The 21,753-nt window shown below is 43.8% G+C and overlaps 2 protein-coding genes across 3 annotated transcripts in view; both read right to left on the bottom strand.

The window, feature by feature from the left end:
• The window catches only part of LOC133342853 (leukocyte cell-derived chemotaxin-2 homolog), an 89,928-nt gene extending 83,371 nt beyond the window's left edge, over window positions 1–6,557 (bottom strand). For both annotated transcript variants that reach the window (XM_061552186.1, XM_061552185.1), the window contains exons 1-4: window positions 6,460–6,557; window positions 4,080–4,217; window positions 2,936–2,986; window positions 928–1,068 (exon numbers count right to left, since the gene is read on the bottom strand). In XM_061552186.1, coding sequence (XP_061408170.1) covers window positions 928–1,068; window positions 2,936–2,986; window positions 4,080–4,217; window positions 6,460–6,496 — 367 coding nt within the window. In that variant the 5' untranslated portion in view covers window positions 6,497–6,557. The remainder of the gene's footprint in view (window positions 1–927; window positions 1,069–2,935; window positions 2,987–4,079; window positions 4,218–6,459) is intronic.
• A 5,162-nt stretch (window positions 6,558–11,719) lies between these two features.
• Window positions 11,720–21,753, bottom strand: part of LOC133343099 (leukocyte cell-derived chemotaxin-2-like) — an 11,999-nt gene continuing 1,965 nt past the window's right edge. The window contains exons 2-6 of the mRNA XM_061552603.1: window positions 21,265–21,402; window positions 19,667–19,810; window positions 17,386–17,482; window positions 15,377–15,522; window positions 11,720–12,741 (exon numbers count right to left, since the gene is read on the bottom strand). Coding sequence (XP_061408587.1) covers window positions 12,575–12,741; window positions 15,377–15,522; window positions 17,386–17,482; window positions 19,667–19,810; window positions 21,265–21,402 — 692 coding nt within the window. The 3' untranslated portion in view covers window positions 11,720–12,574. The remainder of the gene's footprint in view (window positions 12,742–15,376; window positions 15,523–17,385; window positions 17,483–19,666; window positions 19,811–21,264; window positions 21,403–21,753) is intronic.

The following is a 21,753-nucleotide window of genomic DNA, read 5'->3' as shown; positions in this document are numbered from 1 at the left end:
AGCAAAAAAATTGCTTTATTCGTAACACGCTTTATTTTTAGAACACTGTACTATTTTTTTTAAAACGTATAAAAATGGCTTATTGGAAACGCCTTTTAGCCTCCGGGCTATGTAACAAATAAACCCGAGGCAGACGTTCCAAGATGCGTTCTTTGCTGGTGTGAAACCCAAGTCATTGTCATCATCATCAGCTACGCTCAATCTACTCCGGGATTGCCTGCTGAAGCCTATCACGTAGCTTCTGTCTGAACACAAGCTGATTTCATCGTTACATCCCTTTGGTGAAATCGTCCCTGGCGTGTTCCCTCCTCTGAATGTCGCTTCATCATTAAATCAGTTCATGGGCAATTGCTGGGTGGATTGTCACATCAAAAGCATCCTGAGAGTTGGCGGTGGCTTGTGGAGGCCTTCGTCCAGCAGTGAATGGACCATGGCTGATGATGATAGCTATTCTGGTTAATTATTTGTCTGAAGTGGTGACAACCATTTATGTGCTCTTCCAGCTATTTGAATTTGTTAACTAGAATTAATCTAAAATCAGTTACCTGCTCATATGATTTTGAACGTTGACTTTCTTGGTTTTACCTACAATTGGCTTAACCCTCTGCTTTGGCTACATTGAAGAGTAACTTGCATCGCACCGGTTCGGGTTTTACTTTAAATAAATAAGTCAATCCCGTCAGAAGTAATACAATACAATGTGATCTTTCTATCACTTTAAACATTTACTTCTATCGAATGTTTACACAAATGAAGTTGCATTATACTGCCGTTGGTTTGCCCAGTGGAAGAGAATGCATTCGTAACTTATAATTTGTGCTATATATGTACCGCGAAGTGTGTGGACTACAGAGTGATTGTTTCAATGTATCTTCCCACATGCATTAGTTGTGTCTAATGCACGAATTCAGACTTGCGGATACTTACGTAGGCAACACTGACAATGTCCTGGTTCAGGGCACATTTTCGGTCTATATTTGCCATTGCATTTCAAATTAGGGTTCCAAATGTCCTGACACTTTTCACCAAGGGACTGGCAAAAGTCACCCTGTTTGCATTGAGTAATCACTGTAAAATGAGAATATTAAAACAGAATAACATTAAATACTGCATGCTAGCAAACATGATTATATCGTGCGGTATATTTAATTTTGGTGTAAAAGATGGAACACTGAAATAATTTTACTAGCAACAGACACATCTTATCTCAAGCCACACTTTTTCTTAAATTCCTTAACCCACGTTATGGCTTTCATTGTAAAGAATGTAGTTGCTTAATTCTATCATGCATACCACTTACGAATTCCCAATCGAAATGACTGAATGTTAAGTTTCCAACAGAAAATGTGACGTGTACATTTTTATTTAATTTCATACTGTCTATCCTAAGTAGGGACACGATACCCAGTTGGCCTTCCGAATCAATTTGTCCCAATTACCATTTGTTTGAACAAGCCAAATTACTGGACCAGTTTCGACATCACCAAATCTCAGCAGCCTGTTAAATCTCTGCTGCCCTTTTGTCAAATGTCATAATTGGATGGACGACTTTCAGTGGCAAATACGTATAAGAAATTTGTATGCAATGCAATATAATGTAGTGGAATAATGTTATTTTAATAACTGTTGACAGACCAATGATTCTTAAACTATGACCCTGTAAAAATCATAAATCTCAACACTTGTCAACATTTGCATACATTTTCAATTAAAATATGCATAAAATTACTGCGTATACGGTATGTCATGATTTAAATTGAGATAATGCAGAACTCCTCTCATTTGCTGTAATGTGGAGGGATGGACATCGCAGATCCTATTATCCGAGCTATCCGTGGATTTTCCCCACTTTTCCATGAAACATTTGCAAATACATGCAAATAGGATGCATACCTGTCAACGCATACGGTTTACCCGTATTCTTGTACAGGGAAATTGAGTTTTCAGGTTCATACGGCATACTGCCGCTTCAATACGGGCAAAAAAAGTCTATTTGTGTTTCTCCCTTGTGATGGGACTATGTAAGATGAACGTTGATATTTATAAGGGCACGGGGTGACCAATAATGTCTAAATTGGTCTGTAATAAGGTAGGCACTGATAAGGGGTTGACAGGTATATAGGATGATATTCTTTGCTTCTTTTGGTAAAGGCACGTAGATAGAAAACAATAAAAATCTAGTTTATTGTTTTTCGTGAAAAAGTTTTTTCGGTTAAATTCACGGATAAGAGTCATGACAAATTCCCCGAAGTGAACGCTGGGTAAATGAGTCGGTGAAGGCCCACTCGTAACTTGAAAACAATATGACTACTTTTGCAAATAAAACCCGAAACGAAAATGGATTCCAGTGGCTACTGAAGCGCCACGTTGCTTTGCCAATGTGTTGAAGTGGTATTGACCTCTAAATGGAGGTTTTGAACAGCAATGGGAATGTTGTGTTGCACAGGATGTGCGATGCATGTGCAGTCCGTGTGTGCCCATTGGTGGCATCATGCATAGCGCACGCACAGTGACGATGGCAACGGCGTGTGACCTGCACGTGTGATGCGTACACTTTGCATATGCACAGCTCCCTGGTCATAGATGTTATTGGTGCACATGTTATCAATAGATGAAGGATTAAATGCCAATATATTAGAATTCGAACAAACACTTGCAAGGTTTTTTATTCATGAATGGGCACTGTATCGATTCAGTGAACGTAGATTTTTCGTGCCATGTATGGAAAATCTCATCTATCCCACGAATATAAAAAAATATAATTTGCCACGCAACTCTGTCCACGAAAAAAATGCGAACAGGAAGCAGCTCTCCCAGTCGGGAAAGAAGAAAATGCAGATAATTGTGAACAATCAGGCAGACGAATGTAATACATACAGTACCATTGAGTCGTTTAAAAAATAAATGACTGTGCAGTGAAATCCAAGTCACTTACCATGGCCATAAGGCGGTAGTTGGAGGCTGTATCTGAGCGGATTTTCGTTTTCTGAGGGTAAATAAACACGAGGATTAGAGCATGCGGGTGACAGGCTTCCCATTGCACCAGTCTACCGTGGCGATGACATACTGTACCTCGCTAATCTCAAGGAGCATAAATCATCACGCCAAACTCCGGTCATCCTCGCAGCAGCGCCTTTTGGTCAACCATCGAACAAAGACGGTTACCGCATCGCGCGCTTTTAGATGTACGCGTCTGCGGCCGTCTGGAACGCTCTTTCTTCCGATATTACGAAGCTACTGGAGCTATGCACTTTTAAATCTAAAATGAAAACGAATTTCTTTAGAACTGCTATTTGTGTTGATTGCCTTTTCCCGCACCTCCAATTATCACGGTACGCTACGTACGGTGCGAAAGAAGTTCAACATATATACACTGTATTTTTATGTTTAATTAATTAAATATCCTCGAGTTGCCTTTCCAGCCTACCCCGAATTTTGCCTTTATTCAATACAATCTCGTACATAAAGCAGATTTTGTTTTAATTTAATGCATTAAAATACTTTGTATAACTTTTATTTCATGCACTCCTCAATATGTTAACTTTAGACCAAACTGCCAGCTACTCATTTCACAAAGTGTTATGTTTAAGAGATGTGAAAGGGAATCCACACGAGGCGATCTTCGGGTAAGGACTTGATTGAAGTTCCTCAAACTACAACACTTAGGCACTGACAGGAACCCTTCTCTTCGAGAGCCCCGGGCACGCGTCCCATACCCCTTATATAGCCACTGCCCGCAGATCTCTCCAGAACTTTCCAGAAGGTCCATTTAACGCAGTGGTTCTTAACCTGGCGTGCACGCACCCCCAAGGTGCGAGATGCCCCTTCTGAGAACCAAAGGGGTGCAGGATGGCGTCAAGGTTAAGAGCCACTGCTCTAACTCCTCCTCCTCCTTGCTTCCTTGCTGCCAAAATCTCACTCCTTCAACTCCTCAGTCAATCCCCTGCCGCCTCCTTCCCGGCTGAATTTCCAACTCCTTTATTTATCAATTCAGGGTCTGTGTCTCCATATCCTCACCCTAACCTCAATGTGTCCCAACACCACCCTTACACATTGAATGTAGATTTGCAGATACTCACCGAGACAGCACTGCCGGTTGATTGGTCCACCGCATTTACCCAACTCGTACTTGCCATTGCACGTCTCATTATTGTACTGACACACTCCCTCTTCGCTCTCACACTGAACGTCTTCCTCGTACTGAGCCACAGCCAAGCCTGGAATGCACAGCGTGAGCGCGTGTTAGTGATGAATGGCGACACCTAGAAGAAAAGTCTATCCTGGGGCGTCTTGTACTTCTCATCAATTAATATTTTCAAAGATTGGTAATATTAGAAAGTATGGGTTTACATCTCTCATCCTGCAAATAGGCATTCAATTGTATAAAGCATATTATAGTCCTGGTGCAAAATAAACAAAACTTTGGTCACTTTTTGAGTGAAGAACACGTCTAATATCAAAGCATAAACGTTCTTCAAGCCATCAACCCATGTTTACCTCTCATTACAAATAATGTTGTTGGCAAATTCTATAATAGAAGTGACTTAACATTTCCCAATTTTATTCAAATTTTCCCCTCAGTGTAGGCCGTGCAGGATCATTTACTGAACGTGTCAAATTTGAGGTCCGTTTGAAAATGAGAGATATCCCAGGAGAGGCCGGAGGGTCTGTCTCCTTCACAATTACCAATTGACTTTAATGCTGTACGAATACAACCCTGTGGTGAGTGGTGCAGAAACTAACTGCCTTGATATTAGCAGTAAAAGCGTGCGTTATTAACATTTATAATCACTTGGTTACAGTACTCCCTTAGAACCCATCTCTTCCTACTGCTACTCCACACCAATGTCACCCAGCTACAACCAGGCCTACTCTATCACTACCCCACCCCCTTTAACTACCCCTACCCCTACCCAAACCCCTATCACTACCACTATCACTACCCCCATCCCCTATGACTACCTCAACCCCTACCCGAACCCCTGTCACTACCCCAACCCCTATCCCTACCTCAACCCCTATCACTACCCCTATCACTACCCCAACCTTTATCACTACCCCTATCACTACCCCAACCCCTATCACTACCCCAACCTCTATCACTACCCCAACCCCTATCACTACCCCAACCCCTATCACTACCCCTATCACTACCCCAACCCCTATCACTACCCCTATCACTACCCCAACTCCTATCACTACCCCAACCCCTATCACTACCCCTATCACTACCCCAACCCCTATCACTACCCCTACCCCTATCACTACCCCTATCACTACCCCAACCCCTATCACTACCCCAACCCCTATCACTACCCCAACCCCTATCACTACCCCTATCACTACCCCAACCCCTATCACTACCCCAACCCCTATCACTACCCCAACCCCTATCACTACCCCTATCACTACCCCTATCACTACCACCAACCCCTATCACTACCCCTATCACTACCCCAACCCCTATCACTACCCATATCACTACCCCAACCCCTATCACTACCCCTATCACTACCCCTATCACTACCACCAACCCCTATCACTACCCCTATCACTACCCCAACCCCTATCACTACCCCTATCACTACCACCAACCCCTATCACTACCCCTATCACTACCCCAACCCCTATCACTACCCCAACCCCTATCACTACCCCTATCACTACCACCAACCCCTATCACTACCCCTATCACTACCACCAACCCCTATCACTACCCCTATCACTACCCCAACCCCTATCACTACCCCAACCCCTATCACTACCCCATCACTACCACCAACCCCTATCACTACCCCTATCACTACCCCAACCCATATCACTACCCCAACCCCTATCACTACCCCTATCACTACCACCAACCCCTATCACTACCCCTATCACTACCCCAACCCCTCCTTGACCACTCCCGCTTGTTCTGCTGTCACCATGACTACACCACCACTTGTAATCACCCCGCTCTTTATTTCGACCACTATCATCTTTTGTACAATTTTACAATTGCTGTAAAGTGTCCTCAGAATAAGACGCTGTATAAATCTATATTCGATAAGCATATATGCTATATTAAAATGTTCAAAATGTTAGGTAACATGATTGACTATCACATTAACGAAACATCGACCTCTGGCTATTTCAAATCACTGCATTATTTTAGCATTTGTTTCAATATAGAGTACAGTAAAACAAATTTTAAGACAAACAAATTACAGTCAGCGAAATAACTGACGTTTGAAAAATGCTACTGTCGTACATATTTACTGAGATCAATTATATTTTAAACGGGTAATTAATTTGATTTGATTTTAAATGTTCTGCACATGTACATTTTATCAATGAGAAGATTTGTGGAAGTGCTTAGGATACTCCACGCTCATACAAACTACAGAACTACACTGCATTTCTGTCATCTTAAGATTTGCCAATTTACTTTATTACACATAAAAAAACAGAACCTACCAGGTCCCAAAAGGACAAGTAGAATGAGAATATTCATTGTCTTCCTGTTCTTCTCCCTTAACAAGACAGATGAAATGTTGTAGAGGCTTCAGAAGCACTGCCCTCTGCTTTCCTGCCTCTTACGCCTCGTATTATATAGCAACATTTATGCAAATTGTGCATTAGGCTTGAAGGTCACGATGCGTATTCAATGTTATTTTACAATAAGCTGACATTAAATATTACAGGATTAGCCGTCTCGTGTTAGTGATCACAGTCGCTGTATTTCGGGCCAGATTATATTTAAAACAACAGACTGGGTCTCGTCATTGTCCATATCAATATTGGAGGACCGAAAGCTAAATATTCTGATTCTCATTAATATCTTGACAAAACAACTGAATAACATATTTCAAAAGACTTGACCCATTGTGGGTAATGGAGCCAATTGCGGCTAATTGATGCATTAGGTGACACGTCTGCTTCGGTTCAGTATTAATATTATTGGCCATTTTTAGACGGATGCCGTGGCTTACCTTTTATTTAAGCTTTAGTGCCCACTATCTTTGAGCGTGTCATTGCACTTATCGTTGTCCAGCTCTTGATGTCGTGTGCAGCCTTCTTGTCAACGATTGATTAGGATAGACAAGTCTGGTTCTGAATGTTTAATTACGAAATACACGGCATTCTAAATTCCGCCTAATGGCGAGTCACCTTTCATTTAAAATTTGATCAGGTTTGTGATATGATTAAATAACTGATTGCTGTTTAGCCAATCAAACAAGATGCAATGATGCTTACACTGCAAGTGCAAAGCATTATACCCAACGGAATGAAAATAACCATTCATGGGTAGAAATCCTAAATTTGTATCAATGTGATACATCAGAAACCAATCCATCTACATTTTTGGGGCTTTAAAATGTTAGCATTTGTATCTCGGTTTAAACCATTTAGATTGATGTACATCGAACAATGTAGTGCATCAGAGGCAGGTTTGTTAAAGTCTTGAATTATAAACATTAAAATTCCATTCACAATATGCTGACATTAAATACAGGCTTAGCTTTATATTTAGTTCGAGATTAATATGTTGACGAAACTTAAAAAAAAGTCACCCAAAAGACTTGACCCGTTGTAGATAATCGAGGCGATTGCAGCTAATTGATGCATTGATATACCTTTGGTCATGACTCACCGTTTATTTAAGCTTCAGTGCCCACATGGTTGTCATTTGTCATTACACTAATCGTTTTTCAGCTGTTGATGTCATGATATGTTGTTTGAGCGGCTGAAATAGATCTTCATCACTTATCTACACGTGCAGCCTCTTAGCCAATCGACGACTGGATGACAGCCTCCCCAACACCTGCGTACTTGACCATGCTTTACCGCACTGATCATTGCGGGTCGGTGAAGGCAGGCAGCATAGAAGTGCGGTATAGCAACCCGACTTTGCTGCAATGCTCTTTATCGGCCAATCAATAGCTCCGCCAAGGCCCGGCAGCCTGTTTTGTGCATGGTGCTCACCCATCCGAGCACTATCCAGACTCAACACTGCTTAGCTTCGCAGGTGAATAACCAACACAGTTGCCCGCATTAACCGCAGGAGGTGAACACGCAACATCCTCGCCCTTTGTTAAGTCCACGTTTCTGAGCCATGTCACAGCAGGTCATGGGCACTGATTGAAAACTTTGTTCTTTAGACACATTTTTAGTGTGTTGGCTTTCATAATGAAATTCGGTTTTCCAAAAGCACTCTAACATGCTCTCACTTGACTGCAGTATTCCGTCGTTATTCACGAACTTGCTTTCCCGCCACTTTGGCAATCCGCGAATTGCATCTGTAACGCTACACGACTTTACATCGAGAGAGAGAAAATGATGAGATAAAGTGATGAGAGAGAATGTGATGCGGGGAAGCTATGGGATAAAGTGATGGGATAAGGTGATGAGAGATAAAGTGACGCGGTAAAGAGATGAGCATGATCGAGAAATTCTGGAAGCTTTAAAATGATCTGTTGACGTTGTGTGTACGACATTCGTCGGCCAATATTATGAAATGCGAAATGTGATATTCACGACCATCTCCGGAACGTATCCCTCGCGAATATCGAGGGAATACTGTATTTAATTATTTTGATACCAACCCAGATTTCTATAATTGTCCTGAATGTAATACTCTCACGTGTTATCCAGTTGTGTCCCTTTGATAACTTCTCGTGTTTACTGGACTTGTCGTAACTCAGCTTTGTTTTGCTCATATTTTTATCTAGGGCCCAACTTTGAATTTCTCCATACTGTGCTAAGTTCTTCAATGATATTCTGGAATTCTTGTTCATTGGCTGCTATAATGACCGTATCATCAGCAAAATTCTGAGTTGGCGAGTATTTTCACCATTTATATTCATGGCTTTATACTTACAATCTTACTTTCGATAAAAACGTATGGTAATGTTTCTGTGAATAAACTTTGGCAAGAACGATTCTCCTTGCCTGCGTCGTGATATGTATTTTTTAAAATGCAATTTAAAATGTGTATGACTCATGTTTATAAATATTCTTTATCTTCTTGGTTCTTTCGGTAAAGTCACGTAGAAGGGAAGTAATAAAATAATAAAAATAAAACATAATAAAATAAAATAATTCTCACGACGTTTCGGCTACAATGCAAGCAGCCGTCTTCAGGTGAAGAATGAGACACTGCCAAGCTAGGAACCTATATATATAAGCTGGGTTGGAGGTGGAAGAGCGCCTTAACAAAAAGAATGTGCAAATCAAGAGGAATTTAGCATATTCATGGGAAATGCGTAGGAGGTGGGCGGGGGGGTTTCAAAGTCCTATTATGCCCATGCATTATGCAGGATAAGCAGCACCAAGGGAGGGTGCAGGGAGTAGCATTAACAAAGGAAAGGAATGTTAGTATGTAGCTGCAGTTACTAAACAACCACGTAGAAAACTAAAGTATAAACTACATAAAAAACTAAAGTATAAACTGCATAGCACCATCAGTATACTTACTATACTCTACAATAAGCTGAGTTACTAACAACAAGTAATACATTACAATTCTACGTCGTAAAAATTGTATAATATGCTTACATCTAAACTTTATTCTCTTACATCACACGAGCATACACCGTACTATATACTGCCATAGATAAACCCAACATTAAATTATATACTGTATTGCTTTAAACCATACATTTTAATATAACACTATGTATTATTCTACCCACCCTAATGTGTATCACACTGCTATATGTTTACTATACAATTACGATACTATATATTACTTTTTACATTGTATTAAGCATATAAATGTTATACTATTTGTTATTATACACTGTACCATTGACCGTCGTGTCAATGGGTGAGTCGCGGGGGGAAAACTTGCAGCGGAGCAAAGAATCCATTCTCTGCGGAGAATACAATGCCAGTGAGTGGAACGCGGTCTGAAAGTCACCGTAAACGTGAACACAATCAGTTAAGATCCGAAATGGTTTATTACGTCCTTCCAATGATTGCTAAGCCAGAATCCATCTTCTCGGTTAAAATTGTCTCTGTGTTTGTATATGTGGATCGCCTCATGAACGAATCTCTCATGATAGCCAGATGGCATGCAGAGAACCTCTGTCTTGGAGAAGTCAATGTCATGTGAGCCCACTGAGTTGTAACAGTGATCTGCCACGACTCACCCATTGACACGACGGTCAATGGTACAGTGTATAATAACAAATAGTATAACATTTATATGCTTAATACAATTGTTGAGTAGTAGACGGAAGTACTCGGAGACGGAGGTGAGTTAGGGGCTTCCGCCAGGGTTTATTAACACGTATCACTATCCCTGGTTCCCTCTTACCCCTTCCACTATCCCCGTTCCTCCAGTGACCCCGCTTACGTCACGGGGTCTCCCTTAAATACCCGAGGAGGGGTGACGTCACGTGCACTGCCCAGCGCGTGCGACCCCACGTCCCGTGAGGTCACCGCACCGGACAGCGCACACGACGCCACCACTCCCCTCTACTCCTCTACACAATGTACAAAGTAATATATAGTATCGTAATTGTATAGTAAACATATAACACATTAGGGTGGGTAGAATAATACATAGTGTTATATTAAAATGTATAAGGTGGTTTATAGCAATACAGTATATAATTTAATGTTGGGTTTATCTATGGCAGTATATAGTACGGTGTATGCTCATGTGATGTAAGAGAATAAAGTTTAGATGGAAGCATATTATATGTTTACGACGTAGAATTGTAATGTATTACTTGCTGTTAGTAACTCAGCTTATTGTAGAGTACAGTATAGTAAGTATACTGATGGTGCTATGCAGTTTATACTTTAGTTTTTTATGTAGTTTATACTTTAGTTTTCTACGTGGTTGTTTAGTAACTGCAGCTACATACTATTAACATTCCTTACCTTTGTTAATGCTACTCCCTGCACCCTCCCTTGGTGCTGCTTATCCTGCATAATACATGGGCATAATATGACTTTGAAACCCCCCCGCCCACCTCCTACGCATTTCCATGAATATGCTAAATTCCTATTGATATGCACATTCTTTTTGTTAAGGCGCTCTTCCACCTCCAACCCAGCTTATATATATAGGCTCCTAGCTTGGCAGTGTCTCATTCTTCACCTGAAGACGGCTGCTTGCATTGTAGCCGAAACGTCGTGAGAATTAATTAATTTTATTATGTTTTAATTTTTATTATTTTATTACTTCCGTAATTGGCAGCAGCCAGCAGCTGAAACAACTTAAGGCTGGCAATTTCAGTTCCCATTGTGCCCCCAGAAATGTTTTGTTAAACTTACGCTAACACATTCCTGCGGAGGGAGCTGGTAGGAACGTTGGGTTGCTCAGTCAATGGGCAGGGTCAACGGCGGCGTGGTGTATTCCGCAAATATGCCCGACTGTGAGGGCGGGCACAAGCCGGCGTGAGTAGGTTAAACGTTGAGTTTTATAAGGGCACCACGGGGGGACCAGCCCCTCTCCACCCAGCCCCACCCCTCCCACCCCCCACCCAGTCTCACCCTCCCCACCCAGCCCCTGCCCACCCTCCCCACCCAGCCCCTCCCCACCTTCCCCACCCAGCCCCACCCTCCCCACCCAGCCCCTCCCCACCCTCCCCTCCCCACCCAGCCCCTCTCTCCCCACCCAGCCCTCCCTGCATGACGGACGGACACAATAATCCCCTGTGAGCTGGTGTAACCAGGAGGTTCCTACCAGTATTATGTCCTTAACTGATGCCAAACGTAGCAATGCCAGTCAAATATGTTTTATTGTGTAATGTTTACAGGTACAGATTTGCGAATCACAATCATTCAGAGAGGGGTAAACATTGGAATCATCGTGTAATGCACATGAGAATACAATCAACTTATATCGGTAAAACAATATTGTAGGTTTAAATTTATTCATATTTTAAACTGTGTTTGAGAATGTTCTTCTACATTTTGCATCAGGTCTTGGAGGGACTTGACAGAATGATAAAAACGCGCAGGTTGTTCGTTGCATTGTGACTTGACAAATCAAAGTCTCTTTCATTTCACCGTAACAGTGCGGCATAGAGTAACTTTGTGCTGCGGGCACCTTAACACAGAACAAGACGCGTTTCCGTCCTGCAACCCGCACGCCACTAGAGCCTCACGTGGTGTTCATAATGACCGTGGCTGGACATGGGAAGCCTTTACTCAATGTTGCCCCAACAGGTTCTCATGTGACCTCCATACCGTTCTTTCTTCAGCAACGCTTCATGATTCTGCCCATCTTAGAGTGAGGTTCAGCCAAATTGGACACAAAAACTACATCTTTAAAATGTATTTTATTGTTCATTGGTGATCGTGTTTAGGAAACAAAATGCGCTGCTGATGAGAATCTTCTAAAATCTCAATTGGAGCCCAGGATTTGAGTGCTGTTGATTCATCGATTTGAAATGGACATGTCATTAGGGCCTCTCAGCATTCGAGTTCTATGTTAAAGATTCTTGTACGACATTTCGTTCTAGCATGGGACTCGCGTGAACAGATCTCTGCGGCGCTGGCAGCGTGCTAATTATTGGGGCTGGCAAATGGAACAGCGGGCAAAAGTTCGGCACCGCGGGGACCGAGCGCCTGCTCACAGAAACGGCGTGGGGTCACTTTTGTCGCACATCTGGACGTGCACGTGAGACGTGATCCCGGGGTAAACAGACTGCATGTTTAGCAGGTAGCCAATGCGCTGGCCTTTGGTGACGGAGCCCGTGTAGCTGTCGGGACGGAGGTAGAACATCATGATGCAGTAACCTGGACACAAACACAACCACGGGGATAATGACAACGGTGCATTTGATCAACGCGTGACCAATGTGGTAATAATACCATCACGCGTTTTTGCTCAATTGATCGAAGAACCGTTCCACACATTCTTTAGACAAAAAATCACACCACAGTTCAACACGTAGGCTTTCGCGACCAATATTATTCATCATCAAGGTTTTTAGGTTAGATCGCGCAAGTATAAATGTGTCGTAACCCTCCACCACCCGACACAGCCAATTAGTAAGGGATTTGTCACGTAAACTAATTTACTTTTTTTTACGTGACAAATCCCTTCCTAATTGGCTGTGTCGGCTGGTAGAGGGTTACGACACATTTATACTTACATGATCTAACCCACAAACCTCTATTATGAATCACACCACACTTGGAAAATCATTCAGCATGCAACCACAAACTATACATCCTCTTCTCATGGCCATCCTGATGTATACAATTCATTCCGGCAGAGCTGATCTTGAGGCCTGAATAGAAACTAAACAAAGAAGGGAATAATGAAAGTGGCATTGATGTTTCGTTTGTTATCACAGTTATTGAGCACGGGCCCAAATCCCCCCACCCCCACCCCAAAAAAATGCCAAGCAGCTGGCAACAAATCTTGCAGTAGTTAAAGAGTTAACGCGTTTCTTAGGTTGAAAAGGGGTTTTCATAAACTTGGCGAAAGAGCCGATGGGAGGGAATGACGAAGACTAGCAGTGCAGTGTGGTGGTTGGAACACACCGTGGATAAGACGACCACAGCCGGTGTCTGGTAGACCAAGATCTCAGCATGGGTGGAGAAATCAATGACCAAGTTCACAGGAACAGTAGCCATGGTAAGTAGCGATAGAAGAGTGATGATTTATGGATGTTGAACTTCTTTTGTATCGTACATAGCGAACCGTGCTGATCGGAGGTGCGGGGGAAGGACAACAAACTACACACAAAAAGCAGTTCTAAAGAAATTAGTTTTTATCTAGATGATTTAAAAGTGCATAATAGCTCCAGTGGATTCCTCATATCAGAAAGAGCGTCCCAGACGGCCGCAGAAGCGCATCTGAAAGTGCGCGATGCGGTGACCGCCTTTGTTCAATGGCGAGCCAAACGCCACTGCCGCTGCTGCGAGGATGACCAGAGTTCGCTTGGTGACGGTTTATTGTCCTGGGCGACATCGGCAAGCCATTGGTGGTTCATTTGTCGTCAGCCACTTTGTGTTTAACGAGTGCGACCCGGTGATGTATAAGGAGGTGACTGGGGGATTCGGTGAGCACTCGATCATCGGTCGACCTGCCTTCTCTTCGTTGTAGAGTGGGGTAGTAGCTGAGGGCCCCACCCCAGATATGACAAGATTCCAGCTTGGGCGGAATGTGTGATTTTGACGATACTGTCGTAATTATTATTGATCAGCGTTACTGAAGGCCCTGACACAAGTGTCCGTGTATGTAATCAGCATTGTGTCTGCAAGTCTGTGTTTGTGTATACGTCTGCTTGCCCGCGTGTGTGTTGGTGTCTTTGTCTTGCGCAGTCTGCATGCGTCATCTATGTGTGTGTGTGACTGTCTGTGGTGTCTGCGTCTCTGTGCGAGAGATATTTGGGGGATACATCGTCTTTGGGGGTTCTTCAGCTCTGAAACGTCGCTGATATTTTATGATTTTTCATATTAAGTTAAAACGATTGAACACTTTTTTTTTAAATAACGAATAATGACGTACAAATTTGCTTTCGCACTCAAATTTGCTTAGAGTAACATAAAGCGTACTGAATAGGAGTAAACAATTATTGCCAGTGACAGATACATTTATGATTACAATATTTTTTGTAAAGAAAAGAAGTACAAAATCTTTAAATAATATTTTACTCCTCGCATTGTGTGAACTATCACAGCAAATACAAATATCCCCTGTATAGCCTTAACAGACTGTATGGGCAAGTGCTGTTTGCGAGCACCTATGAAGGCCAGCATGGTACACGAGGGGGTGGATGGCCAGCACCACGCCCGACCGCCCTTGTCTCCCCAGTAGCGATGTTTACACACCGCACCAAGTACTCATTTGAGGCTGAGTCGATCTAGAGGAGGCCCAGGACCGGTTCAGATAATCGTCACTGGTGTTGGCCGTGAGTGAGAATTGAACCTGGTAGGCCAGGTTCGTAGCGCAGCGTGCTAACCGCTCCATCACCACTCCCCACATCACAACAAGTTGACAAGAACAGACGCACGGTGTTCCAGCAGCCACTGCAAAGGCACTGTGACCCAGGCTTGTACACAATTCACACCCCTCCCCCTGGAGATGAGGAATTGTCGAGATTCCCCGGTCCCAATTTAATTACGCAATCAATTGTTTTTCTCTCTCTCTCATTTTTGTACTCCATTGTTTGAATCATCCCATTTGTATACATTTATGTACAGGACTTCATACACACTCCTATGCGATTGGAGCTTTGACGGCAGGTCCTCAATAACACTGAAAACATTTGCCACGTGTGGTGTGAATAAACTTTCACCGCACCCCCCCCCCCCATTTATTAATTAATTTCCCCCCCTACCCCCACAATGGCAAATGCCACCGACTTAGGCCGCCAATCAACCGAAATTGGAAGCAATGAAGGTGTGAGTGACGAGTTACCGGAGCCAGAGAGCTTCACTCCATCATCGATGGCACTACCATCCCCGTACGGCTTGGCCTGGCCTTGCAGGGTCCCCGTGAAGGGAGAGTAAACCACCGAGCCGTCATTGCAGACCACGTCCGCTCCCATGTGCTGACGGTCGCCCCTGCGTCGGGTTCAAACAGCGTTGAGAGGGTTAACACAGCGGTGTGCGTGACCTGAGTAATGTCGGCGCAACCAAGGCCGTCCATAGGGCATACCTGTCAACCCCTTACCAGTGCCCTACCTTATTACAGACCAATTCAGACCTTATTGGTCACCCCGTGCCTTTATAGATCTCAACGTTGATCCTACTGAGTCCCGTCACAAGGGAGAAACACAAACAATTAGGACAAAAATTTGCCCGTATTGAAACGGCTGCACACCGTATGGACCTGAAAACTCAATTTGCCTGTACAAGAATACGGGGTAAACCGTATGGGTCGACAGCTATGATAGGGGGGGGGGGGGGGGGCACGGTGTATATCACAGCGCGTGGGCCCCCCCAACGCCTTCAAACTAAACTGGAAGTATTACAGCTGACACCCAACCCCCCAAGGCGCGGGGCCCAGGGCAATCGCCCAGCTTCACCGTGACTATAGGGACGGCTTTGGGTGCAACCAAAGGAAACTTGTGTTTTTGACCGAAATCGTAAACCATGGCTCTGGATAAAAGTAAAGTAATTCGGGTTAAACGGTGATACATTCTCTTTTTTATGCTTCGTGGTGGCGTAAATATATTTTTCGATTTGCAAACGAACGACTCTCGTCAGTTCAAACCGAGTTGGGGGTCGACGCAGCTCATTGTCCCCTGTGAGGTCGATATAATGAGCACTGCACTGCTGCCTGGGAAGTGAATCGTGGTCATCACGCGGAGAGGCCAGCAGCCAATGAAATTAGTTTGATTACTTTTGCTGCTGGAAATTTCCACGTAATAAGTCACTTTGATAAGCTATCACCTGTGGCCAGGTGGCTTCTGAAAAATAAGTTAATACTTGAGTGGGCTCTGCCTGGTAGGATGGAGAATGGTTAGTTTTATTTGTATGTGTTTTGGGTTTTATGGTTACCTTGCTTGTACTTTGCACTCCTATCGTGTTTTTTGTACTGACGTTATTGGATTTCTCCAGTATAAATAAATATTCTGATTCTGAATGTGGAATTAGCACCAGTGGTTCAAAGCCATCGACAGCTACGGAGCGCTACACCCGCATTGTTTGAGCGTGGAGGCAGTTTGTTCATCGTAAAATAGCGGAAAGTTTTGGAATTTTGCTCTTGTCGAATGTCGGAGTGTTTTTGGATTCTTTAAGTTTCACTACGTTTGAAATCACGAATGTTTGTACAAATTTTCAGAGTGTTTGCAGTTTTTTTTCATCTTCTTCAAAATGTATATTTATACCGGATATTATTGTAGTTTCATATGTGAGATGTAGGTCAAAGCTAAAAAAAACAATGACTCTTGCATTAATCCTTTTGTCTATAATATCATAAATAAGCATTTGCAAACGTGCCCTTTCATTGCAAACACAGCTGCAGGAAGAAAACATCTCTTATTTGCCTAGCTAAGCTAATAATGCCATTGTAATTTTATAAATACACCAGATCAATGGAAACGGACTTTTCTTGAGCACAAAACTAAGTCTACTTTGATACATCACTTTACCGTAATCCACAACAGTTCGGTGAACCAGTAAGTTGCAACTTCATCCAAATTTAGTTTTGATTGCGAACTGTTTAAAAAGTTAAAATAAACACAAGACTCAATTTCTTAAAGGTATCTTCACCTATGTTGCAAAACATGCCGTGACAATCCAGCGCTGTGTTTTTTTGTTTCCTGGTCAAGTATCACAGCACCGTAGCTGAATAATAATAATCATCAGCATCATAATAATAACCTCGATTTTATAAAGCGCCTTTCATATTGAAGTGTATCTCAAAGCGCAGAATCAGGCTACGATTTCGGCGAATGAACGGACGCAGGCAGGGTTCCTTACCTCGGGGCGCCATAGTGGCCGCATCCTTTACTGTCGCAGCCTCTCACCCTGTTGGACGACTGACCGGCGCAGATCGTGGCCCAGTTGCCGCTGCTCTCTGCCAACAAAAGAGTGGTCGCTTTAGCGTTTACGGGCAGTGGTTCTTCACCTTTACTTACACCCCTTTGGGTCCTCAATCGTAAGAAAACAATGTTTAATGGACATAAATACGTAGGATTTGATTAGACAAAGTAGTTGTTGTACTTACGTTCCCGTGCTTGATTTGTGTTGCGATGATTTATCCCTCTAACAAATATCTGGCCACGTCTCGCACCCCGAGAGAGGGCATCTCACACCCCCAGGGGGTGCGTGGACCGCAGGTTAAGAACCACGGGTTTACGGCAATGCCTATAGTCAACAACAGATGGCCTTGTCCCCCCCCCACCCGCCCCACAAAACTAACTTGAGCTTATGACTTGAATGTTTTTGAGTCTTTTGTGCCATTAGTTGAGATGATTATGGGTTTCATGCAGTCGTAAAACACAGATGTTAGTTTTTTATAGCATATAAGGCACTGACCAAAAAGCACACGTTGATTTATTAATAGGTGGCGTGCCACCCTTGATCATATCTTAGAGTATTAACGTACAATTGTTCCGTTTTAAAATGTTTACATTACGCGGCCATTTGAGAGCAATCCAGCATTTAATACAGGCTGCAAAAAACTCACCACCGTTGTCATGTGTAGCATCATATATCCGATGTAACAACCACCGTGTGATGACAGTGATTGGGTATTTTTTGGTACAGGATGTGCTTGCACATTCTTATCAATGCAGCCCCTTAGGTTTTAACCAGAATTCAGCATGGGCTTCGATCAAGGGTGTGCGCATTAATTGCACAGTGGCGTGATTTTAAGGGGGCGTATTTACCTCTTTAGCAGCAAAACAGCACGGCACATATGATAGAGTACTCACGCAAACTCCTCGTACAATTTGATGAGAGGATGGGCTATGGGCGCATGCAGTTATTTGTGTTTATTCACACATTGTATTCCTTTTTCCCAAGCATTAAGATGAATTTGCCACTAATTCTGGACCACTCCCTCTAATCTGAACAAAAACTCCGATAAGAGGAAGATGTAATCGCTTTCAGGAGACCACATCCAAGCACCTTGCTTGCGCAAATGCTCGTGCAACAGAAATAATACAGTGCACGGGAAGGTGTCCTGTAGTGCACGCACAATAGGATGAGAAGTGTTTCTGTATATATGGGAAGGGATTTGAATCCTTTAACGGCAATCACTTTGTATCCTGCCATATGTTTACAGCAGCGTGAGGCTGCTCCAGTATTTGTGATGAAAACTAGTCTAATTGTACTGCATTTAAATCATGGCCTGAGTGAAATGTAAAATAAACACACCAAACACATTTGCAATTCATGGAGTATATGTCACATAATTGGGTGCCTCCGTTTAGAACGCACGTGTCAGCAAGGTGAAACATTAATGTCGTTGAAACCACGCCAGAAACAAAAGCAGTTTTTAAATCCTTTATATTAAGTTCGCTTGCTTGCTTGCGTGCTTGCTTGCTTGCTTACGACCGTGCAAATCTTTCGGTCGTTTTTTAACCCACTTCCCGTGATCCAATCGAGCTGACATTTTGCACACAGACTCGTTGTGCGAGACAATTAATGTTCGTGAAAACATTTTTCCAAAATTTTACACTGTTTAGGGAAAACAAATTAAATATTTAATTACCAATTGCTTAATACTGGCAGACAATCATCTGACCCATAGGTGGCAGCCATCTCAAGCCAGAGGACGAGAGGACTCTAGCCGCCACGCATATAAAGGATTTATAGTGAAAAACTTTGTTTTTACTGGTTATACTTATTACAAATATCACCACGGCTCTTTACCCGGGTCAGCCTCAAATCACTCTGAAGACTCACACGGGGCTCAGCTGTAAATGTCTGGCGATCTTACTCGCTTCATAATAGAGGGGTTTTTTCGTGTTCGGTCGCGTAAATATAAATGTGTCGTTATACCCGCCACCGCCCGACACAGCCAATGAGTAAGTTTTGCCACGTTAACAAAACGTGCCAGTTCGTTACTCGTTCAGCACACCTGTGTGTTGGAGAGTCAACCCACGAAAGCCTAATTGCGAGGCTTACTCGCCGCTCTCCTGCACATATACCGAAGGTAATCGTCCCACTTGCTCCAACGCCCCGTCCGTCGGGTTCACCTCGTGACCGTGAGGATGCCTAGGGGGGGGGGGTTGCTCGGTGAGCGGTCACTCACTGAGGCAGCACTGCCGGTTGGAGGGGCCCCCGCACTTGCCGCTGGCGTAGTAGCCAGCGCAGTAGTTGCTGTTGATCTGGCACGTGCCACCACTGCCCGTGCAGCCACCGTCGCTCTGCGACCAGCTCTGCTCGTTGGAAAGACCTGCAGGCGTAACGTGCGGGTACATCAGTGCCGGATGAAGATAGTGCGGGGCCTGTAGCATATGTTATAAAGGGGCCCTAAATATAGAAAAATATTTTACTTTTTTTTTTACTTGCATAGTGAAGTCATTGTATTTTTTTTATTTGCTGTACAGCCGGATAATACGACAAATCGCTAACCTTAAACACCAGTCGTTCATAAAAGTTGAAGGCGGTATAGTACTATAGTAATAGAGCAAGTGCAGAATCACTGAACCGGAATTAAAAGCTTGAAAATATTTAGCGCGGGGCCCTTGAAAGTGCGGGGCCCATAGCATATGTAGCTACTTGTGCTACTAGGATAAATCCGGCACTGCGGTACACGCAAATTCATGCTGTTTAGTTCCATTTGGGACTCGCAATACAGCGTGTTATTAGGGGGGGGGGGAGGATTTGTACGTTAGTGTGCGGAGGTTAATGGTGATGCACGATCTGTACCGTGTCCTTATTCGCCTCTGAGTAATAGCGAAGGGAGGCTGGGCATCAGCAAATCCGTGACCTTTTCATGGCACAGAGGGCTGGGAGTTGAACCGTTGGCTTGTCTCATCGGTTCGGGTTAAACCGAAACCGGGGAAATAACGGTTACAGTGCAATTGGTTCCCGATAAGTTTTTAGGGTTCAGTTCTAGTTAACAATTGTTTTGGTTTTTTTACCGGTTAAACTTACACAATCCGGTGAACATGTAACAAATACAAATGGACGTATTGGCGGTACACCGGTGCAGCTTAACACACCGGTCCTCATAAACCAGTCTCAAATCAAAATGTGTAACTGACATTCGTCTTTCGACTGCTTTGATATCACGAGGACTGATTTTGACTCGCCACCCCGCAAGGTTGTATGACCTGGGGTTGCGAATCGCGAGAAAAAAAAAAATCATGGCCTTAAAATTGTATTTTCATTTTTTCCCCGCGGCACCACCGATGTACCGCCAATACGCTCACTTGTTAATTCTGGTCAACGGTTATGGCATTTGTATTTTTTGTATTATGTTAAGGGCCGTCCATAAATGACGTCACGCACCTAGGAGGGGGGGTGGTCAGACATTTGTGACGATGTGTGACGATGGGGGGGGGGGGCTGAGAAATTGACGTCACATCAAAATGCGCAACTTTAAATACATATAGACAACACGTTCTACTTAATTAAATATACTTTTTTTAAAATAAAGTGCAGCGCCACATTAAATACGTGCTACAATGACAATAGTTTAAAGCGATTTGAAGCATGTTTTAGTTTTATTTGGGGGGGAGGGCAGAGCTTTGTGACGTCATCTTTGAGGGGGGGGGTCTGACTTTTTGTTGACGCCGTGTGACGAAGGGGGGGGGGGTAAAAAAAATCGTCCAAAATCGCGTGACGTCATTTATGGACGGCCCCTTCGACTCGCTGAGTGTCCCCACGCGCGGGGACACTCACAGGTGGAGCTGCACGCCAGGCAGCAGCGGCGATTGGCGTCCCCGTTGCAGAGACCCGTGGCGACCCCAGCCGTGCACTTGTAGTTGCGCCAGTCCACGCACTGGCCCCCTTGGCTCGTGCAGCCGACGTCAGCCCCCACTAAAAGGGGGGGGGGGGGTACACACGGTCATCATCATCATGGCTTGGCTTCGCGAACGAAGATCTAGGAAGGACATCCACGTCTTCTGCAGGCACGCTGGTGGCTGAAGAGGCCTATGCGGGACAGGCAGGTCCTGCCACAACAGCTGCAAGTGAAGGTCTCATCTGGGATGGGTGCTGAGGGATCACGGTTCTTCCTCCTTCTCCTTTTGTCCTCCATACGGGCCCTGCGGGTATCTTCGAAGAAGGAGGTGGCCTGGTGGACTGTGTGCCGCCAGGAGTTGCGATCAGCTGCTTGTGTTGCCCACTGACGGTGATCGATGCAGCAAGCAGTGAGGGACTTCTTTAGGG

The sequence above is a fragment of the Lethenteron reissneri genome, chromosome 16, assembly GCF_015708825.2.
Source record: "Lethenteron reissneri isolate LAM-NWPU_2019-01 chromosome 16, ASM1570882v1, whole genome shotgun sequence".
Classification (NCBI taxonomy): domain Eukaryota; kingdom Metazoa; phylum Chordata; class Hyperoartia; order Petromyzontiformes; family Petromyzontidae; genus Lethenteron; species Lethenteron reissneri.
Note: the sequence above shows the minus strand (reverse complement) of the source record. Positions and strands in the feature narration are given on the sequence as shown.